The 24,018-nt window shown below is 51.7% G+C and overlaps 1 protein-coding gene across 1 annotated transcript in view; it reads right to left on the bottom strand.

Annotated features, from left to right (window-relative positions):
- LOC138364322 (proline-rich protein 36-like) overlaps positions 1–21,632 on the bottom strand; it is a 79,782-nt gene extending 58,150 nt beyond the window's left edge. The window contains exon 1 of the mRNA XM_069323924.1: positions 21,215–21,632. Within this exon, the coding sequence (XP_069180025.1) occupies positions 21,215–21,632 (418 nt within the window). The remainder of the gene's footprint in view (positions 1–21,214) is intronic.
- Between the last annotated feature and the right edge of the window lie 2,386 nt (positions 21,633–24,018).

Below are 24,018 nucleotides of genomic sequence, written 5' to 3'. Positions count from 1 at the left end.
ATTGTGTATTGTTTTGTGCAAGTTGTCTGTATTAATTGTATATGTTTTTGTATGTGTATTTGCGGAAATTGCATAGTTGTGTATTTAATGAATATGTGCTAGTTATGTATTGTTCATATTTTGGTAAGTTGTGTATTGATTATATTTTTGAGCTAGTTGTGTAAATGTCGCAATTGTATTTGTGTAAATCGTGTATTTATGCTAGTTGTGTATTTTCATATTTGGGGTAGTTATGTATTGTATGTATTTGTGCTAGATATGCATTTGTACAAGTTGTGTGTAATAAATATGAAAGATGTGTAATATTGTATAAGTTGTGTATTAATTGCGCATGTTGTGTAATTGCATATGGACGAATTGTTTATTTTTACCTTTGGGTATTGATTGTCATTGTGCAAGCTGAGTAATTATATAGCAAGTTTTCTTGTATTAATTGTGCAAAGATGTAAAATAATTACACAAACTGTGTAATAATTTTTGTGATAATAGTGCATTTATGAACGTTGTGTTTTTAATTTGTTGAAGTGGAACTGGTGCAACTGTATTTGTGTGTGAAAATTGTGTATTTTGTGTAAGCTCTGTAATTTGATAAAATAGATCTTTATGGTGTAAGTGTATTTTGGTTTATGAGACAATGTGTGGGTATTTTGTGAAAATTACGTTTGTGAAATTGTGTAATTTTAGTTAAAGCGCATTTTTGATTGTCTAAATGTATAAGCATTTTGATATATTTGTGCAAAATACGGTACTTTGTGTAAATGTCATACTCTGAGTGTACATGCAATATTGTGTAAATGGTATATTTTTGTTTGCAACTGACATATTTTGTATGAAAATCTCATATTTTTTTTATGTGATGGTATATTTTGAGTGTAAATAGTATATTTTGTGCATAAATGGCATATTTGGTGTGTAAATGACGTATTTTCTGTGTGTATGGCATAAATTACATCTGATTAATGGGGAAATGGTGGCAAAAACTAGGCTATTCTCTATGAATGCATAGGTTTTGAAGTATGTGTAGGTATGCATGATTGTATTTGCGAGTGTTGGTTTAGAAACAAGTAAGCTGATTTGCGTAGCAAGACTAGGATTTTTTGAGGTGTAGAAATTATTAGCCTATGAATATAGTGGCTAACATCCAGCTGAGTTGCTAGATGGATGAATTGAGGTGCGACATTTGGATATCTATTTGATGGATGTGAGGACAGTTGACTAGCCTATGAACACAGCCACTAATCCGCTGTACTGCCAGATGTGTGGTAACTACTTGTGGATTATAGTAGAATATCTAGCTATAGGGTTTCATAATTGCTGTTGTGTATAAAACTAGAATAAGAGCTATTTATTAAAACTATTGTTGTAAACTAATACTTTAAGTGGGATCCCTTGGTTGTTTTAAGCATAGGGTGGACATGAATGAGATTGGGTGGAAATATATTGGAGCTGCCTCGTATGGGCCAATAGGACCTCTGCAGTTACCTTTATTCTTATGTTCAGCTCACCTGCTATGCTGCCAGATGTACGATTCTGCTTAAATTGCAGTACGACATTTGGGCTTCTGTTATACTTTTGAACTTATCACTGAATAATGATTACAGTTGTGGATGACTAAAATGTATATTCTTAGTCCTCTGATTAGGTTAGGTGGGGATGGTTAGTCTAGTCATTTTTGAATAATAACATTAAATACACATGCCAGTAGGACGCCAAAGGTAGCATTGGTTGTCTGGTGACGTCATACATAGTTGACCAGTAAGGTACTGTAATACCTTCACACCTATGTGCTAATGGCCAGCAACACCTTATCCCTATACCTGAGTTCGCTTTTCACGATGTCACTAAACAACAACAATAACTGGTCTGTAGAATGTATTTGTTTGTTATAAATAATATGTTAGGTTAGGTTAGGTTAGGAAGGTTTGATCGGGTTCATGAATAACAGAAAATATAAGCAACGAGCGAAAATACGAGCTATTGTAGCTGAATATCAACTTTGATGAAGCACAGAGTATAGGTGAGGTATTAAGCTAGATTAAGAGTTCACACTTATGTGTGAACCTCCTGGGATCCGCATTTAGCGCGCCTCGCGCCGCAGAAGGCCTTATTTTAAAATATGAGAGGCTTGCTTTTACTGAATGAGATTTTTTTATTTGTTATATGCCATAGCAAGGTGTGGGAGGTATGTTTTGAGCGAATGTGAGACGTGTGTGAGGTTAAGGACAATATTGGTTACTACTGAAAACGCATTGAAATCACCAATGCCCAGGGCTCTGTTTTTCATATAAACGACTGATAGCAGTTTTTTCATATTATTTTTTGCCCTATGCATAATAAACGATCCTTCAAGAAAGATTGTCCAAGCTCAAAGCTCAAATTACATTCTCTAGAACGACGATGATGAAGAAGAAATAGGGGTGACATGATAGACGTGTGACTGAATGGTCATAGTAAAGGGGAATATTAATGACCCATTATACGTATCAACATGAAACAGAACAGGAATGAATTGGATAAGTTATATATTTAGGAAAAAGACCTGGGTGAATATAGGTAACAGGGGAAGAACTCGAAAAATACACAAATAACTTCTTGCAGTGCTGCTCCCCTTTTGTTTCATGCAATGACCGATGGTTGGAAGTAAATAGGAAATTAAAAATAGTCTAGGGTTAATGGTATTTTACATTAGGTTTCAGGGTTACTGTTTTTTGCCCTATGCATAATAAACGATCCTTCAAGAAAGATTGTCATAGCTCAAATTACATTCTCTAGAACGACGACGAAGAAGAAGAAATAGGGGTGACATGATAGAGGTGTGACTGAATGGTCATACTAAAGGGGAATATTTATAACCTATTATACGTATCAACATGAAACAGAATAGGAATGAATTGGATAAGTTTTATATTTAGGAAAAAGACCTGGGTAAATACAGGTAGCAGGGGACGAACTTGAAAATACACACATAACTTCTTGCAGTGCTGAAGTTATGTTCTTCCCTCACATACTTGTTTCCCTTTGATGAATGTAATGGGCGATGGTTGGAAGTAAATATGAAATTAAAAATAGACTAGGGATGATGGTATTTTATATTAGGTTTCAAGGATACTGTTGTATCGCAAAACTCATGATGCTACGACAGGCTTTTTAATCCCCTCGAACATGCCGGTGCAGGAATGCTGAGCGGCTACCTGGTGACGTCATTGACCATTAGCAATGTCTGTGCAGGGTCACTAAGCCAACGAAATTTGGGGATGCCAGGGACCGGCTTTTTAATCCCTAGGCAAGTTGAATAGAGAAAACCCAGGGCGCGTAGACAGTGCCCGGAAAAACCAAAACGCACGGGCGTAGGCGTACTGGAATCAGGGGGTGCGGAGACCGGGCCCGGAAAAACAAAAACGCACGGTCGTAGGCGTACTGGAATCAGGGGGTGCGGAGACCGGGCCCGGAAAAAAACAAAACGCACGGTCGTAGGCGTCAATCCCACTACTACTAGTATGACCCCCCTGGTCCTTCATGCTGGGTGTGGGTGAGTATGACCCCCCTGGTCCTTCATGCTGGGTGTGGATGAGTATGACCCCCCTGGTCCTTCATGCTGGGTGTGGGTGAGTATGACCCCCCCCTGGTCCTTCATGCTGGGTGTGGGTGAGTATGACCCCCCCCTCTGGTCCTTCATGCTGGGTGTGGGCGAGTATGACCCCCCTGGTCCTTCATGCTGGGTGTGGGTGAGTATGACCCCCGGTGTGGGGGAGTATGACCCCCCTGGTCCTTCATGCTGGGTGTGAGGGAGTATGACCCCCTGGTCCTTCATGCTGGGTGTGGGGGAGTATGACCCCCCCCTCTGGTCCTTCATGCTGGGTGTGAGGGAGTATGACCCCCCCCCTGGTCCTTCATGCTGGGTGTGAGGGAGTATGACCCCCCCCCCCTGGTCCTTCATGCTGGGTGTGGGTGAGTATGACCCCCCCTGGTCCTTCATGCTGGGTGTGGGTCAGTATGACCCCCCTGGTCCTTCATGCTGGGTGTGGGGGAGTATGACCCCCCTGGTCCTTCATGCTGGGTGTGGGTGAGTATGACCCCCCCTGGTCCTTCATGCTGGGTGTGGGTGATTATGACCACCCCTGGTCCTTCATGCTGGGTGTGGGTGAGTATGACCCCCCCCCCCTGGTCCTTCATGCTGGGTGTGGGTGAGTATGACCCCCCTGGTCCTTCATGCTGGGTGTGGGGGAGTATGACCCCCCCCCCCTGGTCCTTCATGCTGGGTGTGGGGGAGTATGACCCCCCCTGGTCCTTCATGCTGGGTGTGGGGGAGTATGACCCCCCCCCTGGTCCTTCATGCTGGGTGTGGGGGAGTATGACCCCCCCTGGTCCTTCATGCTGGGTGTGGGTGAGTATGACCCCCCCTGGTCCTTCATGCTGGGTGTGGGGGAGTATGACCCCCCTGGTCCTTCATGCTGGGTGTGGGTGAGTATGACCCCCCCCTGGTCCTTCATGCTGGGTGTGGGTGAGTATGACCCCCCCTGGTCCTTCATGCTGGGTGTGGGTCAGTATGACCCCCCCCTGGTCCTTCATGCTGGGTGTGGGTGAGTATGACCCCCCTGGTCCTTCATGCTGGGTGTGGGTGAGTATGACCCCCTGGTCCTTCATGCTGGGTGTGGGGGAGTATAACCCCCTGGTCCTTCATGCTGGGTGTGGGTGAGTATGACCCCCCTGGTCCTTCATGCTGGGTGTGGGTCAGTATGACCCCCCCCTGGTCCTTCATGCTGGGTGTGGGGGAGTATAACCCCCTGGTCCTTCATGCTGGGTGTGGGTGAGTATGACCCCCCTGGTCCTTCATGCTGGGTGTGGGTCAGTATGACCCCCCCCTGGTCCTTCATGCTGGGTGTGGGTGAGTATGACCCCCCTGGTCCTTCATGCTGGGTGTGGGTGAGTATGACCCCCCTGGTCCTTCATGCTGGGTGTGGGTCAGTATGACCCCCCCTGGTCCTTCATGCTGGGTGTGGGTGAGTATGACCCCCCCCTGGTCCTTCATGCTGGGTGTGGGTGAGTATGACCCCCCCTGGTCCTTCATGCTGGGTGTGGGGGAGTATGACCCCCCTGGTCCTTCATGCTGGGTGTGGGTCAGTATGACCCCCTGGTCCTTCATGCTGGGTGTGGGGGAGTATGACCCCCCCCTGGTCCTTCATGCTGGGTGTGGGTCAGTATGACCCCCCTGGTCCTTCATGCTGGGTGTGGGGGAGTATGACCCCCCTGGTCCTTCATGCTGGGTGTGAGGGAGTATGACCCCCCTGGTCCTTCATGCTGGGTGTGAGGGAGTATGACCCCCCCCCTGGTCCTTCATGCTGGGTGTGGGTGAGTATGACCCCCCCCTGGTCCTTCATGCTGGGTGTGGGTGAGTATGACCCCCCCCTGGTCCTTCATGCTGGGTGTGGGTCAGTATGACCCCCCTGGTCCTTCATGCTGGGTGTGGGGGAGTATGACCCCCCTGGTCCTTCATGCTGGGTGTGGGTCAGTATGACCCCCTGGTCCTTCATGCTGGGTGTGGGTCAGTATGACCCCCCTGGTCCTTCATGCTGGGTGTGGGTCAGTATGACCCCCCTGGTCCTTCATGCTGGGTGTGGGGGAGTATGACCCCCCCCTGGTCCTTCATGCTGGGTGTGGGTGAGTATGACCCCCCCTGGTCCTTCATGCTGGGTGTGGGTCAGTATGACCCCCCTGGTCCTTCATGCTGGGTGTGGGTCAGTATGACCCCCCTGGTCCTTCATGCTGGGTGTGGGTGAGTATGACCCCCCCCCTGGTCCTTCATGCTGGGTGTGGGTGAGTATGACCCCCCCCCCTGGTCCTTCATGCTGGGTGTGGGTGAGTATGACCCCCCCCCCCCTGGTCCTTCATGCTGGGTGTGGGTGAGTATGACCCCCCCCCCCTGGTCCTTCATGCTGGGTGTGGGTGAGTATGACCCCCCCCCCCTGGTCCTTCATGCTGGGTGTGGGGGAGTATGACCCCCCTGGTCCTTCATGCTGGGTGTGGGTGAGTATGACCCCCCCCTGGTCCTTCATGCTGGGTGTGGGGGAGTATGACCCCCCCCTGGTCCTTCATGCTGGGTGTGGGTGAGTATGACCCCCCTGGTCCTTCATGCTGGGTGTGGGTGAGTATGACCCCCCCTGGTCCTTCATGCTGGGTGTGGGTGAGTATGACCCCCCCTGGTCCTTCATGCTGGGTGTGGGTGAGTATGACCCCCCCTGGTCCTTCATGCTGGGTGTGGGTCAGTATGACCCCCCCTGGTCCTTCATGCTGGGTGTGGGTGAGTATGACCCCCCCTGGTCCTTCATGCTGGGTGTGGGTCAGTATGACCCCCCTGGTCCTTCATGCTGGGTGTGGGTCAGTATGACCCCCCTGGTCCTTCATGCTGGGTGTGGGTGAGTATGACCCCCCCCTGGTCCTTCATGCTGGGTGTGGGTGAGTATGACCCCCCTGGTCCTTCATGCTGGGTGTGGGTGAGTATGACCCCCCTGGTCCTTCATGCTGGGTGTGGGTGAGTATGACCCCCCCCGGTCCTTCATGCTGGGTGTGGGTGAGTATGACCCCCCCCTGGTCCTTCATGCTGGGTGTGGGTGAGTATGACCCCCCCTGGTCCTTCATGCTGGGTGTGGGTCAGTATGACCCCCCTGGTCCTTCATGCTGGGTGTGGGTGAGTATGACCCCCCCTGGTCCTTCATGCTGGGTGTGGGTGAGTATGACCCCCCCTGGTCCTTCATGCTGGGTGTGGGTGAGTATGACCCCCCTGGTCCTTCATGCTGGGTGTGGGTGAGTATGACCCCCCCCGGTCCTTCATGCTGGGTGTGGGTGAGTATGACCCCCCCCTGGTCCTTCATGCTGGGTGTGGGTGAGTATGACCCCCCTGGTCCTTCATGCTGGGTGTGGGTGAGTATGACCCCCCCCTGGTCCTTCATGCTGGGTGTGGGTGAGTATGACCCCCCCTGGTCCTTCATGCTGGGTGTGGGTGAGTATGACCCCCCTGGTCCTTCATGCTGGGTGTGGGTGAGTATGACCCCCCCCGGTCCTTCATGCTGGGTGTGGGTGAGTATGACCCCCCCCCTGGTCCTTCATGCTGGGTGTGGGTGAGTATGACCCCCCTGGTCCTTCATGCTGGGTGTGGGTGAGTATGACCCCCCCTGGTCCTTCATGCTGGGTGTGGGTGAGTATGACCCCCCCTGGTCCTTCATGCTGGGTGTGGGTGAGTATGACCCCCCCCCCTGGTCCTTCATGCTGGGTGTGGGTGAGTATGACCCCCCCCCTGGTCCTTCATGCTGGGTGTGGGTGAGTATGACCCCCCTGGTCCTTCATGCTGGGTGTGAGGGAGTATGACCCCCCCCCTGGTCCTTCATGCTGGGTGTGGGTGAGTATGACCCCCCCCCTGGTCCTTCATGCTGGGTGTGGGTGAGTATGACCCCCCTGGTCCTTCATGCTGGGTGTGGGTGAGTATGACCCCCCCCCCTGGTCCTTCATGCTGGGTGTGGGTGAGTATGACCCCCCCCCTGGTCCTTCATGCTGGGTGTGGGTGAGTATGACCCCCCTGGTCCTTCATGCTGGGTGTGAGGGAGTATGACCCCCCCCCCTGGTCCTTCATGCTGGGTGTGGGTGAGTATGACCCCCCTGGTCCTTCATGCTGGGTGTGGGTGAGTATGACCCCCCCTGGTCCTTCATGCTGGGTGTGGGGGAGTATGACCCCCCTGGTCCTTCATGCTGGGTGTGGGTGAGTATGACCCCCCTGGTCCTTCATGCTGGGTGTGGGTGAGTATGACCCCCCTGGTCCTTCATGCTGGGTGTGGGTGAGTATGACCCCCCCTGGTCCTTCATGCTGGGTGTGGGTGAGTATGACCCCCCTGGTCCTTCATGCTGGGTGTGGGTGAGTATGACCCCCCCTGGTCCTTCATGCTGGGTGTGGGTGAGTATGACCCCCCTGGTCCTTCATGCTGGGTGTGGGTGAGTATGACCCCCCCCTGGTCCTTCATGCTGGGTGTGGGTGAGTATGACCCCCCTGGTCCTTCATGCTGGGTGTGGGTGAGTATGACCCCCCTGGTCCTTCATGCTGGGTGTGGGTGAGTATGACCCCCCCCTGGTCCTTCATGCTGGGTGTGGGTGAGTATGACCCCCCTGGTCCTTCATGCTGGGTGTGGGTGAGTATGACCCCCCCTGGTCCTTCATGCTGGGTGTGGGTGAGTATGACCCCCCTGGTCCTTCATGCTGGGTGTGGGTGAGTATGACCCCCCCTGGTCCTTCATGCTGGGTGTGGGTGAGTATGACCCCCCCTGGTCCTTCATGCTGGGTGTGGGTGAGTATGACCCCCCTGGTCCTTCATGCTGGGTGTGGGTGAGTATGACCCCCCCTGGTCCTTCATGCTGGGTGTGGGTGAGTATGACCCCCCCTGGTCCTTCATGCTGGGTGTGGGTGAGTATGACCCCCCTGGTCCTTCATGCTGGGTGTGGGTGAGTATGACCCCCCTGGTCCTTCATGCTGGGTGTGGGTGAGTATGACCCCCCCCTGGTCCTTCATGCTGGGTGTGGGTGAGTATGACCCCCCCCTGGTCCTTCATGCTGGGTGTGGGTGAGTATGACCCCCCCTGGTCCTTCATGCTGGGTGTGGGTGAGTATGACCCCCCCTGGTCCTTCATGCTGGGTGTGGGTGAGTATGACCCCCCTGGTCCTTCATGCTGGGTGTGGGTGAGTATGACCCCCCTGGTCCTTCATGCTGGGTGTGGGTGAGTATGACCCCCCCTGGTCCTTCATGCTGGGTGTGGGTGAGTATGACCCCCCCTGGTCCTTCATGCTGGGTGTGGGTGAGTATGACCCCCCCTGGTCCTTCATGCTGGGTGTGGGTGAGTATGACCCCCCCTGGTCCTTCATGCTGGGTGTGGGTGAGTATGACCCCCCCTGGTCCTTCATGCTGGGTGTGGGTGAGTATGACCCCCCTGGTCCTTCATGCTGGGTGTGGGTGAGTATGACCCCCCCCTGGTCCTTCATGCTGGGTGTGGGTGAGTATGACCCCCCCTGGTCCTTCATGCTGGGTGTGGGTGAGTATGACCCCCCTGGTCCTTCATGCTGGGTGTGGGTGAGTATGACCCCCCTGGTCCTTCATGCTGGGTGTGGGTGAGTATGACCCCCCCTGGTCCTTCATGCTGGGTGTGGGTGAGTATGACCCCCCTGGTCCTTCATGCTGGGTGTGGGTGAGTATGACCCCCCTGGTCCTTCATGCTGGGTGTGGGTGAGTATGACCCCCCCCTGGTCCTTCATGCTGGGTGTGGGTGAGTATGACCCCCCTGGTCCTTCATGCTGGGTGTGGGTGAGTATGACCCCCCCTGGTCCTTCATGCTGGGTGTGGGTGAGTATGACCCCCCCTGGTCCTTCATGCTGGGTGTGGGTGAGTATGACCCCCCTGGTCCTTCATGCTGGGTGTGGGTGAGTATGACCCCCCCTGGTCCTTCATGCTGGGTGTGGGTGAGTATGACCCCCCCTGGTCCTTCATGCTGGGTGTGGGTGAGTATGACCCCCCCTGGTCCTTCATGCTGGGTGTGGGTGAGTATGACCCCCCTGGTCCTTCATGCTGGGTGTGGGTGAGTATGACCCCCCTGGTCCTTCATGCTGGGTGTGGGTGAGTATGACCCCCCCTGGTCCTTCATGCTGGGTGTGGGTGAGTATGACCCCCCCTGGTCCTTCATGCTGGGTGTGGGTGAGTATGACCCCCCCTGGTCCTTCATGCTGGGTGTGGGTGAGTATGACCCCCCCCTGGTCCTTCATGCTGGGTGTGGGTGAGTATGACCCCCCCTGGTCCTTCATGCTGGGTGTGGGTGAGTATGACCCCCCCTGGTCCTTCATGCTGGGTGTGGGGGAGTATGACCCCCCTGGTCCTTCATGCTGGGTGTGGGTGAGTATGACCCCCCTGGTCCTTCATGCTGGGTGTGGGTGAGTATGACCCCCCCCTGGTCCTTCATGCTGGGTGTGGGTGAGTATGACCCCCCCCTGGTCCTTCATGCTGGGTGTGGGTGAGTATGACCCCCCCCTGGTCCTTCATGCTGGGTGTGGGTGAGTATGACCCCCCCTGGTCCTTCATGCTGGGTGTGGGTGAGTATGACCCCCCCTGGTCCTTCATGCTGGGTGTGGGTGAGTATGACCCCCCTGGTCCTTCATGCTGGGTGTGGGGGAGTATGACCCCCCCCTGGTCCTTCATGCTGGGTGTGGGTGAGTATGACCCCCCTGGTCCTTCATGCTGGGTGTGGGTGAGTATGACCCCCCCTGGTCCTTCATGCTGGGTGTGGGTGAGTATGACCCCCCTGGTCCTTCATGCTGGGTGTGGGTGAGTATGACCCCCCCTGGTCCTTCATGCTGGGTGTGGGTGAGTATGACCCCCCTGGTCCTTCATGCTGGGTGTGGGTGAGTATGACCCCCCTGGTCCTTCATGCTGGGTGTGGGTGAGTATGACCCCCCCTGGTCCTTCATGCTGGGTGTGGGTGAGTATGACCCCCCCTGGTCCTTCATGCTGGGTGTGGGTGAGTATGACCCCCCCTGGTCCTTCATGCTGGGTGTGGGTGAGTATGACCCCCCTGGTCCTTCATGCTGGGTGTGGGTGAGTATGACCCCCCCCTGGTCCTTCATGCTGGGTGTGGGTGAGTATGACCCCCCTGGTCCTTCATGCTGGGTGTGGGTGAGTATGACCCCCCCTGGTCCTTCATGCTGGGTGTGGGTGAGTATGACCCCCCCTGGTCCTTCATGCTGGGTGTGGGTGAGTATGACCCCCCCCCTGGTCCTTCATGCTGGGTGTGGGTGAGTATGACCCCCCCTGGTCCTTCATGCTGGGTGTGGGTGAGTATGACCCCCCCCCCTGGTCCTTCATGCTGGGTGTGGGTGAGTATGACCCCCCCTGGTCCTTCATGCTGGGTGTGGGTGAGTATGACCCCCCCCCTGGTCCTTCATGCTGGGTGTGGGTGAGTATGATCTCCCCCCCTGGTCCTTCATGCTGGGTGTGGGGGAGTATGACCCCCCTGGTCCTTCATGCTGGGTGTGGGGGAGTATGACCCCCCCCCTGGTCCTTCATGCTGGGTGTGGGTGAGTATGACCCCCCCCTGGTCCTTCATGCTGGGTGTGGGTGAGTATGACCCCCCCCTGGTCCTTCATGCTGGGTGTGGGTGAGTATGACCCCCCTGGTCCTTCATGCTGGGTGTGGGTGAGTATGACCCCCCCTGGTCCTTCATGCTGGGTGTGGGTGAGTATGACCCCCCTGGTCCTTCATGCTGGGTGTGGGTGAGTATGACCCCCCCCCCTGGTCCTTCATGCTGGGTGTGGGTGAGTATGACCCCCTGGTCCTTCATGCTGGGTGTGGGTGAGTATGACCCCCCTGGTCCTTCATGCTGGGTGTGGGTGAGTATGACCCCCCTGGTCCTTCATGCTGGGTGTGGGTGAGTATGACCCCCCTGGTCCTTCATGCTGGGTGTGGGTCAGTATGACCCCCCCTGGTCCTTCATGCTGGGTGTGGGTGAGTATGACCCCCCCCTGGTCCTTCATGCTGGGTGTGGGTCAGTATGACCCCCCCTGGTCCTTCATGCTGGGTGTGGGTCAGTATGACCCCCCCTGGTCCTTCATGCTGGGTGTGGGTCAGTATGACCCCCCCCTGGTCCTTCATGCTGGGTGTGGGTCAGTATGACCCCCCTGGTCCTTCATGTTGGGTGTGGGTCAGTATGACCCCCCCCTGGTCCTTCATGCTGGGTGTGGGTCAGTATGACCCCCCTGGTCCTTCATGTTGGGTGTGGGGGAGTATGACCCCCCCTGGTCCTTCATGCTGGGTGTGGGGGAGTATGACCCCCCCTGGTCCTTCATGCTGGGTGTGGGTCAGTATGACCCCCCCCCTGGTCCTTCATGCTGGGTGTGGGTCAGTATGACCCCCCTGGTCCTTCATGCTGGGTGTGGGTGAGTATGACCCCCCCCTGGTCCTTCATGTTGGGTGTGGGGGAGTATGACCCCCCCTGGTCCTTCATGCTGGGTGTGGGTCAGTATGACCCCCCCTGGTCCTTCATGCTGGGTGTGGGTGAGTATGACCCCCCCTGGTCCTTCATGCTGGGTGTGGGTCAGTATGACCCCCCCTGGTCCTTCATGCTGGGTGTGGGTGAGTATGACCCCCCCTGGTCCTTCATGCTGGGTGTGGGTGAGTATGACCCCCTGGTCCTTCATGCTGGGTGTGGGTGAGTATGACCCCCCTGGTCCTTCATGCTGGGTGTGGGTCAGTATGACCCCCCCTGGTCCTTCATGCTGGGTGTGGGTCAGTATGACCCCCCCCTGGTCCTTCATGCTGGGTGTGGGTCAGTATGACCCCCCTGGTCCTTCATGTTGGGTGTGGGGGAGTATGACCCCCCCTGGTCCTTCATGCTGGGTGTGGGTCAGTATGACCCCCCCTGGTCCTTCATGCTGGGTGTGGGTGAGTATGACCCCCCCTGGTCCTTCATGCTGGGTGTGGGTCAGTATGACCCCCCCCCTGGTCCTTCATGCTGGGTGTGGGTCAGTATGACCCCCCTGGTCCTTCATGTTGGGTGTGGGTCAGTATGACCCCCCCCCTGGTCCTTCATGCTGGGTGTGGGTCAGTATGACCCCCCTGGTCCTTCATGTTGGGTGTGGGGGAGTATGACCCCCCCTGGTCCTTCATGCTGGGTGTGGGGGAGTATGACCCCCCCTGGTCCTTCATGCTGGGTGTGGGTCAGTATGACCCCCCCCTGGTCCTTCATGCTGGGTGTGGGTGAGTATGACCCCCCTGGTCCTTCATGCTGGGTGTGGGTCAGTATGACCCCCCCTGGTCCTTCATGCTGGGTGTGGGTCAGTATGACCCCCCTGGTCCTTCATGCTGGGTGTGGGGGAGTATGACCCCCCCCTGGTCCTTCATGCTGGGTGTGGGTCAGTATGACCCCCCCCCTGGTCCTTCATGCTGGGTGTGGGTCAGTATGACCCCCCCTGGTCCTTCATGCTGGGTGTGGGTCAGTATGACCCCCCCCCTGGTCCTTCATGCTGGGTGTGGGTGAGTATGACCCCCCTGGTCCTTCATGCTGGGTGTGGGTCAGTATGACCCCCCCCCTGGTCCTTCATGCTGGGTGTGGGTCAGTATGACCCCCCCTGGTCCTTCATGCTGGGTGTGGGTCAGTATGACCCCCCCCCCTGGTCCTTCATGCTGGGTGTGGGTCAGTATGACCCCCCCCCTGGTCCTTCATGCTGGGTGTGGGTGAGTATGACCCCCCTGGTCCTTCATGCTGGGTGTGGGTCAGTATGACCCCCCCCCTGGTCCTTCATGCTGGGTGTGGGTGAGTATGACCCCCCTGGTCCTTCATGTTGGGTGTGGGGGAGTATGACCCCCCCCCCTGGTCCTTCATGCTGGGTGTGGGTGAGTATGACCCCCCCCCCTGGTCCTTCATGCTGGGTGTGGGTGAGTATGACCCCCCTGGTCCTTCATGCTGGGTGTGGGTGAGTATGACCCCCCCCCTGGTCCTTCATGCTGGGTGTGGGTGAGTATGACCCCCCTGGTCCTTCATGCTGGGTGTGGGGGAGTATGACCCCCCCCCCCTGGTCCTTCATGCTGGGTGTGGGTCAGTATGACCCCCCCTGGTCCTTCATGCTGGGTGTGGGTCAGTATGACCCCCCCCCCTGGTCCTTCATGCTGGGTGTGGGTCAGTATGACCCCCCCTGGTCCTTCATGCTGGGTGTGGGTCAGTATGACCCCCCCCCCCTGGTCCTTCATGCTGGGTGTGGGTCAGTATGACCCCCCTGGCAGAATTTTTACTAGTGACAGTCTTTAGTCATCTTCTGTAAACTTTTCAACACTAAAAAACAACTTTGTTTTCACTTCAATGGTTTTCTGTGACTAAACTTTTTCTTTTATCAAACGTCACTAAGTTTATATATCATATCAGTTTGTTTACAAGCAACGTCACTGTGTTTACAGTACAAACACACGTGGCATGGGTGTGTTTACACACACTGACATGTCCTCTGATGGTTGGTTGCCATGACAACACCGAACTACCAATTACACTCCACAGAGTAAATATCAACGAGCAGAGTTCTCTTCCCTTGTTCCTTGTCTTCCTCTTCCTTGTTTGTTATCTTGTTTTCACTCATTTCTCTCTGCCTTGCTTTTCTCTTCTCTGCCTTGCTCTATGTCTCTCTACCTTGCTCTATGTCTCTGTACCTTGCTCTATGTCTCTGTACCTTGCTCTATGTCTCTCTACCTTGCTCTATGTCTCTCTACCTTGCTCTATTTCTCTCTACCTTGCTCTATTTCTCTCTACCTTGCTCTATGTCTCTCTACCTTGCTCTATGTCTCTCTACCTTGCTCTATTTCTCTCTACCTTGCTCTATGTCTCTCTACCTTGCTCTATGTCTCTCAACCTTGCTCTATGTCTCTCTACCTTGCTCTATGTCTCTGTACCTTGCTCTATGTCTCTCCCCCTTGCTCTATGTCTCTCTATCTCTCTCTGTTTACCTCTATTTGCTCCCAGCTCTCTTCATTGTCCCCCTATAATACTTCTTTCATCCAATAATTCCCTGCCTTGTCCCATGTATTTGTCCCTTGCTCTATGTCTCTCAACCTTGCTCTATGTCTCTCTACCTTGCTCTATGTCTCTCTACCTTGCTCTATGTCTCTCAGCCTTGCTCTATGTCTCTCTATCTCTCTCTGTTTACCTCTATTTGCTCCCAGCTCTCTTCATTGTCCCCCTATAATACTTCTTTCATCCAATAATTCCCTGCCTTGTCCCATGTATTTCTATATAGCCCCAAATATATTCATTTTATCAGATTGAGAGATTTTCCTTTCCATAGGTTATTTGTAAGCCTTATCCTACACTATTTCCCTGGGGACACGACCCGTCAATTCGTTTACAACCAGATACCCAGCTATTACTGGGTGAACTGGCTCGTATATATTTTTGGATTGGCGCCCAGTCAATCCTCCCTGGCCCATATGTTTTGGCCAGCATCTCAGTGTCTGCCCCTCTCTGCTGCACGAGTCTTTAACAGTTAAGAATACACTGATACAGTGACACACTGTGTTGTGCTATACAGTGCTATACCTTGAGGTTATCTTGAGATGATTTCGGGGCTTTAGTGTCCCCGCGGCCCGGTCCTCGACCAGGCCTCCACCCCCAGGATGCAGCCCGTGACAGCTGACTAACTCCCAGGTACCTATTTACTGCTAGGTAACAGGGGCATTCAGGGTGAAAGAAACTTTGCCCATTTGTGTCATACCAATGACATATTAGTATTAGTCCCTTTATGTTCATAGAATTGTCTCTTACGGACCTATTTTTAATTAAATTTCTTTTTTATGCACCCAATACCTATGAGGTGTGCGGGGGTGGAAAGGGTTACAGAGGTACACAATGGGTTCAGGAACTGAGCCCAATAGTTCGTTTAGCTAAACAGGTGATAATCGTACCTATTTCACCTCTACTTTTCATCGGGGCTATTTTGCACTTCCTGCCATGCCTCCCTGGTCTCCTGAGTTCATATTTGGGACCAGTCTTCTAATGTTTCCAAATGTAGATTATTAAGTATCTCTCCGGCCTGCTCTCCAGGGAACACAGATTAAACATTGTAAATGGTTCGAATAATTTACATTTTTATTGGGTGAATTCTGGAAGTATAAGATCGCTGTAAGTTCTCCAGGTCAGCAATTTCCTCAGCTTTGAATTGGGCTGTTAGTGATTTTGATTGTTGCCGCCGACGGCTGCTAGTTTATTGTGCACCCCATACTCATCCTGTGAGCGGTAGTTTATTGTGCACCCCATACTCATCCTGTGAGCGGTAGCGCAAAAGCATTACAGAGGGCACAAAAGGTCTTTATCAGACCTCATCTTAGATTATTACATAAACAATTTCTTCAATCCTTCACACCTTATAGATACAATGTCAGCTAGTTACAGAGAAAGTGCTATTACAAGAGCTACATATTTACAGTAAGTCATCATACATTAATGGTAGGTCTTGTCGTTAATACATAATAGTTTGGCCAATGGGGATATTACAGGCTGTTAGTGTGTTACAATATTCTACCCTTGGGAGCATAAGTGTCTTAACAATATTATTGTTGTTAAAGATTCACTACTCGGAACAAAGAGTTCCAAGTAGCACGGGCTATGGTGAGCCCGTAGTTGAACTTAACAATATCATTATTGGTGTGATATCTCTTGTCTGAAAGGTATATCGTCTTGTCTGTCCGTTCCTTGTTCTTTCAGTTGTGATGGCTACTTTATTGTGTTCTTTAAGAGCAATGTCTTCCCACATGATACTTCTAGATCATTTACGTTGATTTCTTGTTCTATAATGTGATTTGCCTGTGATTAATACCTTGATATCAATCAATATTATCAATTATATTAACTTACACTATTAAAAATAATATGACGTTTAATACTAGATTCCAGTTTCCGCACTTGGATTCATTGGCACACAAGAGGCCTCGCTTCTTGCAGGTCTGCGTTCAATCCTCGATGATCCAAGTGGATGAGCACCATTCCTTTCTTTCTATCCCTCATCCTTGTCCTCATATTTCAAACCATATGTTATATAGTCATACTGGCTTAGTGCTTTCTCCTCATACTTACCTTACCTTGACTGAAATTTATATATATCTTGAGGTTATCTTGAGACGATTTCGGGGCTTTAGTGTCCCCGCGGCCCGGTCCTCGACCAGGCCTCCACCCCCAGGAAGCAGCCCGTGACAGCTGACTAACACCCAGGTACCTATTTTACTGCTAGGTAACAGGGGCATAGGGTGAAAGAAACTCTGCCCATTGTTTCTCGCCGGCGCCTGGGATCGAACCCAGGACCACAGGATCACAAGTCCAGCGTGCTGTCCGCTCGGCCGACAGGCTCCCTAAACCGGATATGGTTTCAGTTTTGATTTTTTTCCATAGTGCAGAGTTGGAATTTAGTATTAAACGTCATTCTCTTTACTGTGGACCGCTGTAAGGCCTGAGGCTTAATTCACGAAGCAGTTACGCAAGCACTTACGAACGTGTACATCTTTCCTCAATCTTTGACGGCTTTGGTTACAGTTATTAAACAGTTTACAAGCATGAAAACTTCCCAATCAACTGTTGTTATTGTTATAAACAGCCTCCTGCAACCCGTCCTCGATTCAAGTCCATTCCACCCAGCGGTCGACCCCACAGACGCAGTCGTAAATTTTAACATGCTGTTCATTCAAAACGGGAATTTTCTCAAATATAAATAAATATTATATTAGCATATAGGGCATATATAGGCACAGGTTAGATTAGGTGTTTAGGTTCTGTTGGCGATTATTTGTATTTGTAGTACGTGAGTGAAGCATTTATAGCGTTGCGATTCGAACAAAATTCGTCAGTGAAGCACTTGTTCCGGATATGTTCGAACGTCAGCAGTTGTGAGTCGTGTGTAAACCGTTTTTCATTCATAAACAGGGGGTTTGGCGGGTGGATGGAATCACTTTTGGATCTTTGTTTGGAGGACGGGCTGTTACATCCCTGTGGTTCGAACAAAATTCGTCAGTGAAGCACTTGTTCCGGGTATGTTCGAACGTCAGCAGTTGTGAGTCGTGTGTAAACCGTTTTTCATTCATAAACAGGGGGTTTGGCGGGTGGATAGAATCACTTTTGGGTCTGTTTGGAGGACGGGCTGCCTCCTGGTGCTGTATAGCTCATTAACTGTTTAATAATTATAAACAAAGCCGCCAAAGATTGAGAAAAGATGAACAAGTCTGTAAGTGCTTGCGTAACTGCTTCGTGAATCTGGCCAATAATTTACAGCAATTTGAAGGTCTGCTCTGTTCTCTATATTGTCTCCTCTCACAAAAATCCTAGTGTCATCTGCAAAGGATGATACAGTGCTATAGGTTGTGTTCTTGTCTATGTCCGATATGAGATTGAGAAAAGGTACTGGAGCAAGCACAGTACCTTGGGGGACTGAGAACTGGAGCAAGCACAGTACCCTGGAGGACTGAGAACTGGAGCAAGCACAGTACCCTGGAGGACTGAGAACTGGAGCAAGCACAGTACCCTGGGGAACTGAGTACTAGAGCAAGCATAGTACCCTGGGGGACTGAGTACTGGAGCAAGCACAGTACCCTGGGGGACTGAGTACTGGAGCAAGCACAGTACCCTGGGGGACTGAGTACTGGAGCAAGCATAGTACCCTGGGGGACTGAGTACTGGAGCAAGCACAGTACCCTGGGGGACTGAGTACTGGAGCAAGCATAGTACCTTGGGGGACTGAGTACTGGAGCAAGCATAGTACCTTGGGGGACTGAGTACAGGAGCAAGCATAGTACCCTGGGGGACTGAGTACTGGAGCAAGCACAGTACCCTGGGGGACTGAGTACTGGAGCAAGCATAGTACCCTGGGGGACTGAGTACTGGAGCAAGCACAGTACCCTGGGGGACTGAGAACTGGAGCAAGCACAGTACCCTGGGGGACTGAGTACTGGAGCAAGCACAGTACCCTGGGGGACTGAGTACTGGAGCAAGCACAGTACCCTGGGGGACTGAGTACTGGAGCAAGCATAGTACCCTGGGGGACTGAGTACTGGAGCAAGCACAGTACCCTGGGGGACTGAGTACTGGAGCAAGCACAGTACCCTGGGGGACTGAGTACTGGAGCAAGCACAGTACCCTGGAGGACTGAGAACTGGAGCAAGCACAGTACCCTGGGGGACTGAGTACTGGAGCAAGCACAGTACCCTGGGGGACTGAGTACTGGAGCAAGCACAGTACCCTGGGGGACTGAGTACAGGAGCAAGCACAGTACCCTGGGGGACTGAGAACTGGAGCAAGCACAGTACCCTGGAGGACTGAGAACTGGAGCAAGCACAGTACCCTGGAGGACTGAGAACTGGAGCAAGCACAGTACCCTGGGGGACTGAGTACTGGAGCAAGCATAGTACCTTGGGGGACTGAGTACTGGAGCAAGCACAGTACCCTGGGGGACTGAGTACTGGAGCAAGCACAGTACCCTGGGGGACTGAGAACTGGAGCAAGCACAGTACCCTGGAGGACTGAGAACTGGAGCAAGCACAGTACCCTGGAGGACTGAGAACTGGAGCAAGCACAGTACCCTGGGGGACTGAGTACAGGAGCAAGCACAGTACCCTGGGGGACTGAGAACTGGAGCAAGCACAGTACCCTGGAGGACTGAGAACTGGAGCAAGCACAGTACCCTGGAGGACTGAGAACTGGAGCAAGCACAGTACCCTGGGGGACTGAGTACTGGAGCAAGCACAGTACCCTGGGGGACTGAGTACTGGAGCAAGCACAGTACCCTGGGGGACTGAGAACTGGAGCAAGCACAGTACCCTGGGGGACTGAGTACTGGAGCAAGCATAGTACCCTGGGGGACTGAGTACTGGAGCAAGCACAGTACCCTGGGGGACTGAGTACTGGAGCAAGCACAGTACCCTGGGGGACTGAGTACTGGAGCAAGCACAGTACCCTGGGGGACTGAGAACTGGAGCAAGCACAGTACCCTGGGGGACTGAGTACTGGAGCAAGCACAGTACCCTGGGGGACTGAGTACTGGAGCAAGCACAGTACCCTGGGGGACTGAGTACTGGAGCAAGCACAGTACCCTGGGGGACTGAGTACTGGAGCAAGCATAGTACCTTGGGGGACTGAGTACTGGAGCAAGCACAGTACCCTGGGGGACTGAGTACTGGAGCAAGCATAGTACCTTGGGGGACTGAGTACTGGAGCAAGCACAGTACCCTGGGGGACTGAGAACTGGAGCAAGCACAGTACCCTGGGGGACTGAGTACTGGAGCAAGCACAGTACCCTGGGGGACTGAGTACTGGAGCAAGCACAGTACCCTGGGGGACTGAGTACTGGAGCAAGCATAGTACCCTGGGGGACTGAGTACTGGAGCAAGCACAGTACCCTGGGGGACTGAGTACTGGAGCAAGCACAGTACCCTGGGGGACTGAGTACTGGAGCAAGCATAGTACCCTGGGGGACTGAGCTTTTCACAGTGAATGATCCGGATATTAGTTTTAACTATTACTCATTTGGTTCTGTTTGCTAAGTAGTTAAATCTTCATGTTCATACCTTGATAATAATTCCTTTTGTGTGCCAAAGCACCGTGGCCACACTTGTCGAAAGTTTTTGCGAAGCTGTGTATATTACATCAGAGTTTTGTTTGTCTTCCATGGCAGCTAAGGCCATGTCATAGTGGTGCAGCAACTGTGACAGGCAAGAACGCCCTGTTCTGAACCCGTGTTGTACAGGGTTATGGAGATGCTGTGAATCCATGTATTTTGTGATCTGTCCTTCAAAGATTTTTATGGTGTCAGATGTTAGTGTTATAGAGTCTATACATTCTTGCGTCTACTTTATTCCCTCCTTTATGTCGTGGTGTTATCTTTGCGGTTTTAAGTATGTGGCGAATGACAGAATATCTAGACTCCGTCTCCAAATAATGTAGAGGGTTTGGAATAGTTTTTTCTTATAATTCTTGATGGTTTTTTGGGAGTTTCTTCCCTCTTGCTACATAACTTCTGCTCCATTACACGACAAACTCTGCCCCTTTACACCACAGCCTCCACCATTTAATTGTGTAAGTTTATTTGCTACCAGAGAGAGTGTCCATTCACTTACAGTGGTAATTTATACATATATTCCTATGTGTCCTACATGTAAAGGGTTAGACCTGTTAAACAACACATAGTTTAGTCACTATGTGTTGCTGGTTAGTGAGTTAGCTATGTGGTTAGTGAGTTAGCTATGTGGTTAGTGAGTTAGCTATGTGGTTAGTGAGTTAGCTATGTGGTTAGTGAGTTAGCTATGTGGTTAGTGAGTTAGCTATGTGGTTAGTGAGTTAGCTATGTGGTTAGTGAGTTAGCTATGTGGTTAGTGAGTTAGCTATGGGGTTAGTGAGTTAGCTATGTGGTTAGTGAGTTAGCTATGTGGTTAGTGAGTTAGCTATGGGGTTAGTGAGTTACCGAGGAGGTGATTGCAGTGCTTCAGGAAAGGAGAAATTACACTGTTCTTCAGCATACACACATTTCCGCCTGCTGAACATAGACAGGATTAGAGACCTGTTCCAGAAAGTGGCTCTTTACACTCCCCCTTACACCCCTAACACCCAGTTTCGCATTTTCCTCACCTCCCTTAAACCCTTAACGCGAAATCTACCCCCTTTTGCACCCTTGCAACAAACATCTACTCTTGTAGAGTCTCTCCCTCTTGCACGTCCCTGCTGTAAGAGTCTCTCCCTCTTGCACGTCCCTGCTGTAAGAGTCTCTTCCTCTTGCACGTCCCTGCTGTAAGAGTCTCTTCCTCTTGCACGTTCCTGCTGTAAGAGTCTCTCCCTCTTGCACGTCCCTGCTGTAAGAGTCTCTTCCTCTTGCACGTCCCTGCTGTAAGAGTCTCTTCCTCTTGCACGTTCCTGCTGTAAGAGTCTCTTCCTCTTGCACGTCCCTGCTGTAAGAGTCTCTTCCTCTTGCACGTCCCTGCTGTAAGAGTCTCTTCCTCTTGCACGTCCCTGCTGTAAGAGTCTCTTCCTCTTGCACGTCCCTGCTGTAAGAGTCTCTTCCTCTTGCACGTCCCTGCTGTAAGAGTCTCTTCTCTTTCCACATCTCTTTACACTCTTACTTGACCTCTTCTCTCCCCCTTCGTCAACTAAGAGGGAAACGACAGAACACAACTTCGTTCCCTTTAACACGACAAAATCCAATTTACGGGCTGGATGGTCGTCTCGGCTCCAGAGAAAAATAGGATTCAATCTCAAATTCCATCGCGCTTTGTTCGGCAGAGACAGCGAGTCTATCGCAGGGGGGAGGATGGGGGGTAGATGAGGAGAGGAAGAAGGGGGAGAAGAGAGGGAGATGAGGAGGAGGAGGAGAGAGAGAGAGGCAATGAAAGCGGAGAAGGAGAGAAAGCGCAGGTAACCAATTCCCATGAAAACACGAGGCTGAGTTTCCCATGAAAACACGAGACCTCAACCACCACACTCCATTATAATGTGTGTGGTGGTTGAGGTCGTCGCAGGTGTACTGGGCGCTGCTGCGTCATTAGGGAGAGCCAAGAGTGCTTGACGACATGCTGGCGAGTGAGCCTTTACAAAACAGGTTGGGCTCACGGGGACAATCAGTGAGAAATTTCTGTAGCGTGAACGAGTCAGCTCGAACGAGCCTTTTAGGCAGAGTTCTCCGCATTAATGAAGACGAATAATTACGATATAATTCACCCTTGGCTGCGTGCTGGGAGACCAACTCATAAGTTCATTGAAATAGAATTCCCTGTTCATGTAAATCAATTAATAATTGTTAATTGCCTTGAGATAAAAAAAAAATAGCTTGTGGGGTCCTTCTACGTTAATTTTCCGCCCTCAAAATTGCTATAATAATTTGTTTTACATTCTGCCTGTCCTCTATCTATGCCTAACTATTCATATCATTTTATTAATCATCAAACGAAACACATTTGTGTCCTAGGAGTAAGCCAGTCACCCTCTGGCTTGTCCTAGGAGTAAGCCAGTCACCCTCTGGCTTGTCCTAGCAGTAAACCAGTCACCCTCTGGCTTGTCCTAGCAGTAAGCCAGTCACCCTCTGACTTGACCTAGGAGTAAACCAGTCACCCTCTGGCTTGTCCTAGCAGTAAGCCAGCCAGTCAGCCCTCTGGCTTGTCCTAGCAGTAACTGAACTAGAAGTATTGAACTCTACTGTTTAACGAACTCATGAACAGTTAAAGAAAAGTTTCAACGAAACCCGCTGTGTCCGGTGACAGTTGCTACTTGAGGCTGAGGATGAGTAAGTATGAGTGGAGTACTCATCAAGTGCCATCAGTGAATGATGGTGGAAAAATCGTTCAGTGGTACAAAATTTACATTCTGGGTCCAGATTCACGAAAGCACTTACGCAAACACTTACGAACCTGTACATCTTTTCTCAATCTTTGGAGGCTTTGTTTACAATTATTAAACAGTTAATGAGCTCCGAAGCACCAGGAGGCTGTTTATAACAACAACAACAGTTGAATGGCAAGTTTTCATGCTTGTAAACTGTTTAATAAATATAACCAAAGCCGTCAAAGATTGCGGAAAGATGTACACGTTCGTAAGTGCTTTCGTGAATCTGGACCCTGGGTACTATGGGTTAGGGGGAGGGAATTGCTGGTGGCCCAAAGGGTATTGTGAGGGTCCCCCAAGCATTGTAGGGGACCCCCAGATATTGCAATGGGGCCCCTGATATTGCAGGGGGCCCTCGGGTATTGCAGGGAGGGACAATGGTGAATACAATACCCTGAATTGGTACTAATGAACACAGTATATTAAAGTGCTCTGGGGGGGTAAGAGGGTGGTTATCTTGAGATGATTTCGGGGCTTTAGTGTCCCCGCGGCCCAGTCCTCGACCAGGCCTCCACCCCCAGGAAGCAGCCCGTGACAGCTGACTAACACCCAGGTACCTATTTTACTGCTAGGTAACAGGGGCATAGGGTGAAAGAAACTCTGCCCATTGTTTCTCGCCGGCGCCTGGGATCGAACCCAGGACCACAGGATCACAAGTCCAGCGTGCTGTCCGCTCGGCCGATTCGGCTCCCTGGTGTTCTGGAGTGCTCTGAGTGGGAACAGGGGATTATGGGTGAGTGAAAAGTGAGTACGGTGAGAGAGTGACTGATAACGATGAATAACGTAAACAAAGAATGAGAAGAGGGAATAAAATAAATAACGAAGGAAGAGAAAGTATAACCATTAATAAAGAGAAAGGGAAGTGGAAGAGAATAGAAATACAATTGATCCTGACCTTAGGTAAGCTTTCAACTCCAGGCTGAGAGATCACTCAGGGAGATTGTGACAGTATTGGGCAGCGCCACTCATCCTGTGAGTGGACACACCGCCATAGTGACAGTATTGGGCAGCGCCACTCATCCTGTGAGTGGACACACCACCATAGTGACAGTATTGGGCAGCGTCACTCATCCTGTGAGTGGACACACCACCATAGTGACAGTATTGGGCAGCGT

This window comes from Procambarus clarkii, chromosome 13, assembly GCF_040958095.1.
Source record: "Procambarus clarkii isolate CNS0578487 chromosome 13, FALCON_Pclarkii_2.0, whole genome shotgun sequence".
NCBI lineage: Eukaryota > Metazoa > Arthropoda > Malacostraca > Decapoda > Cambaridae > Procambarus > Procambarus clarkii.
This window is presented reverse-complemented; position numbering and strand designations above follow the sequence as displayed.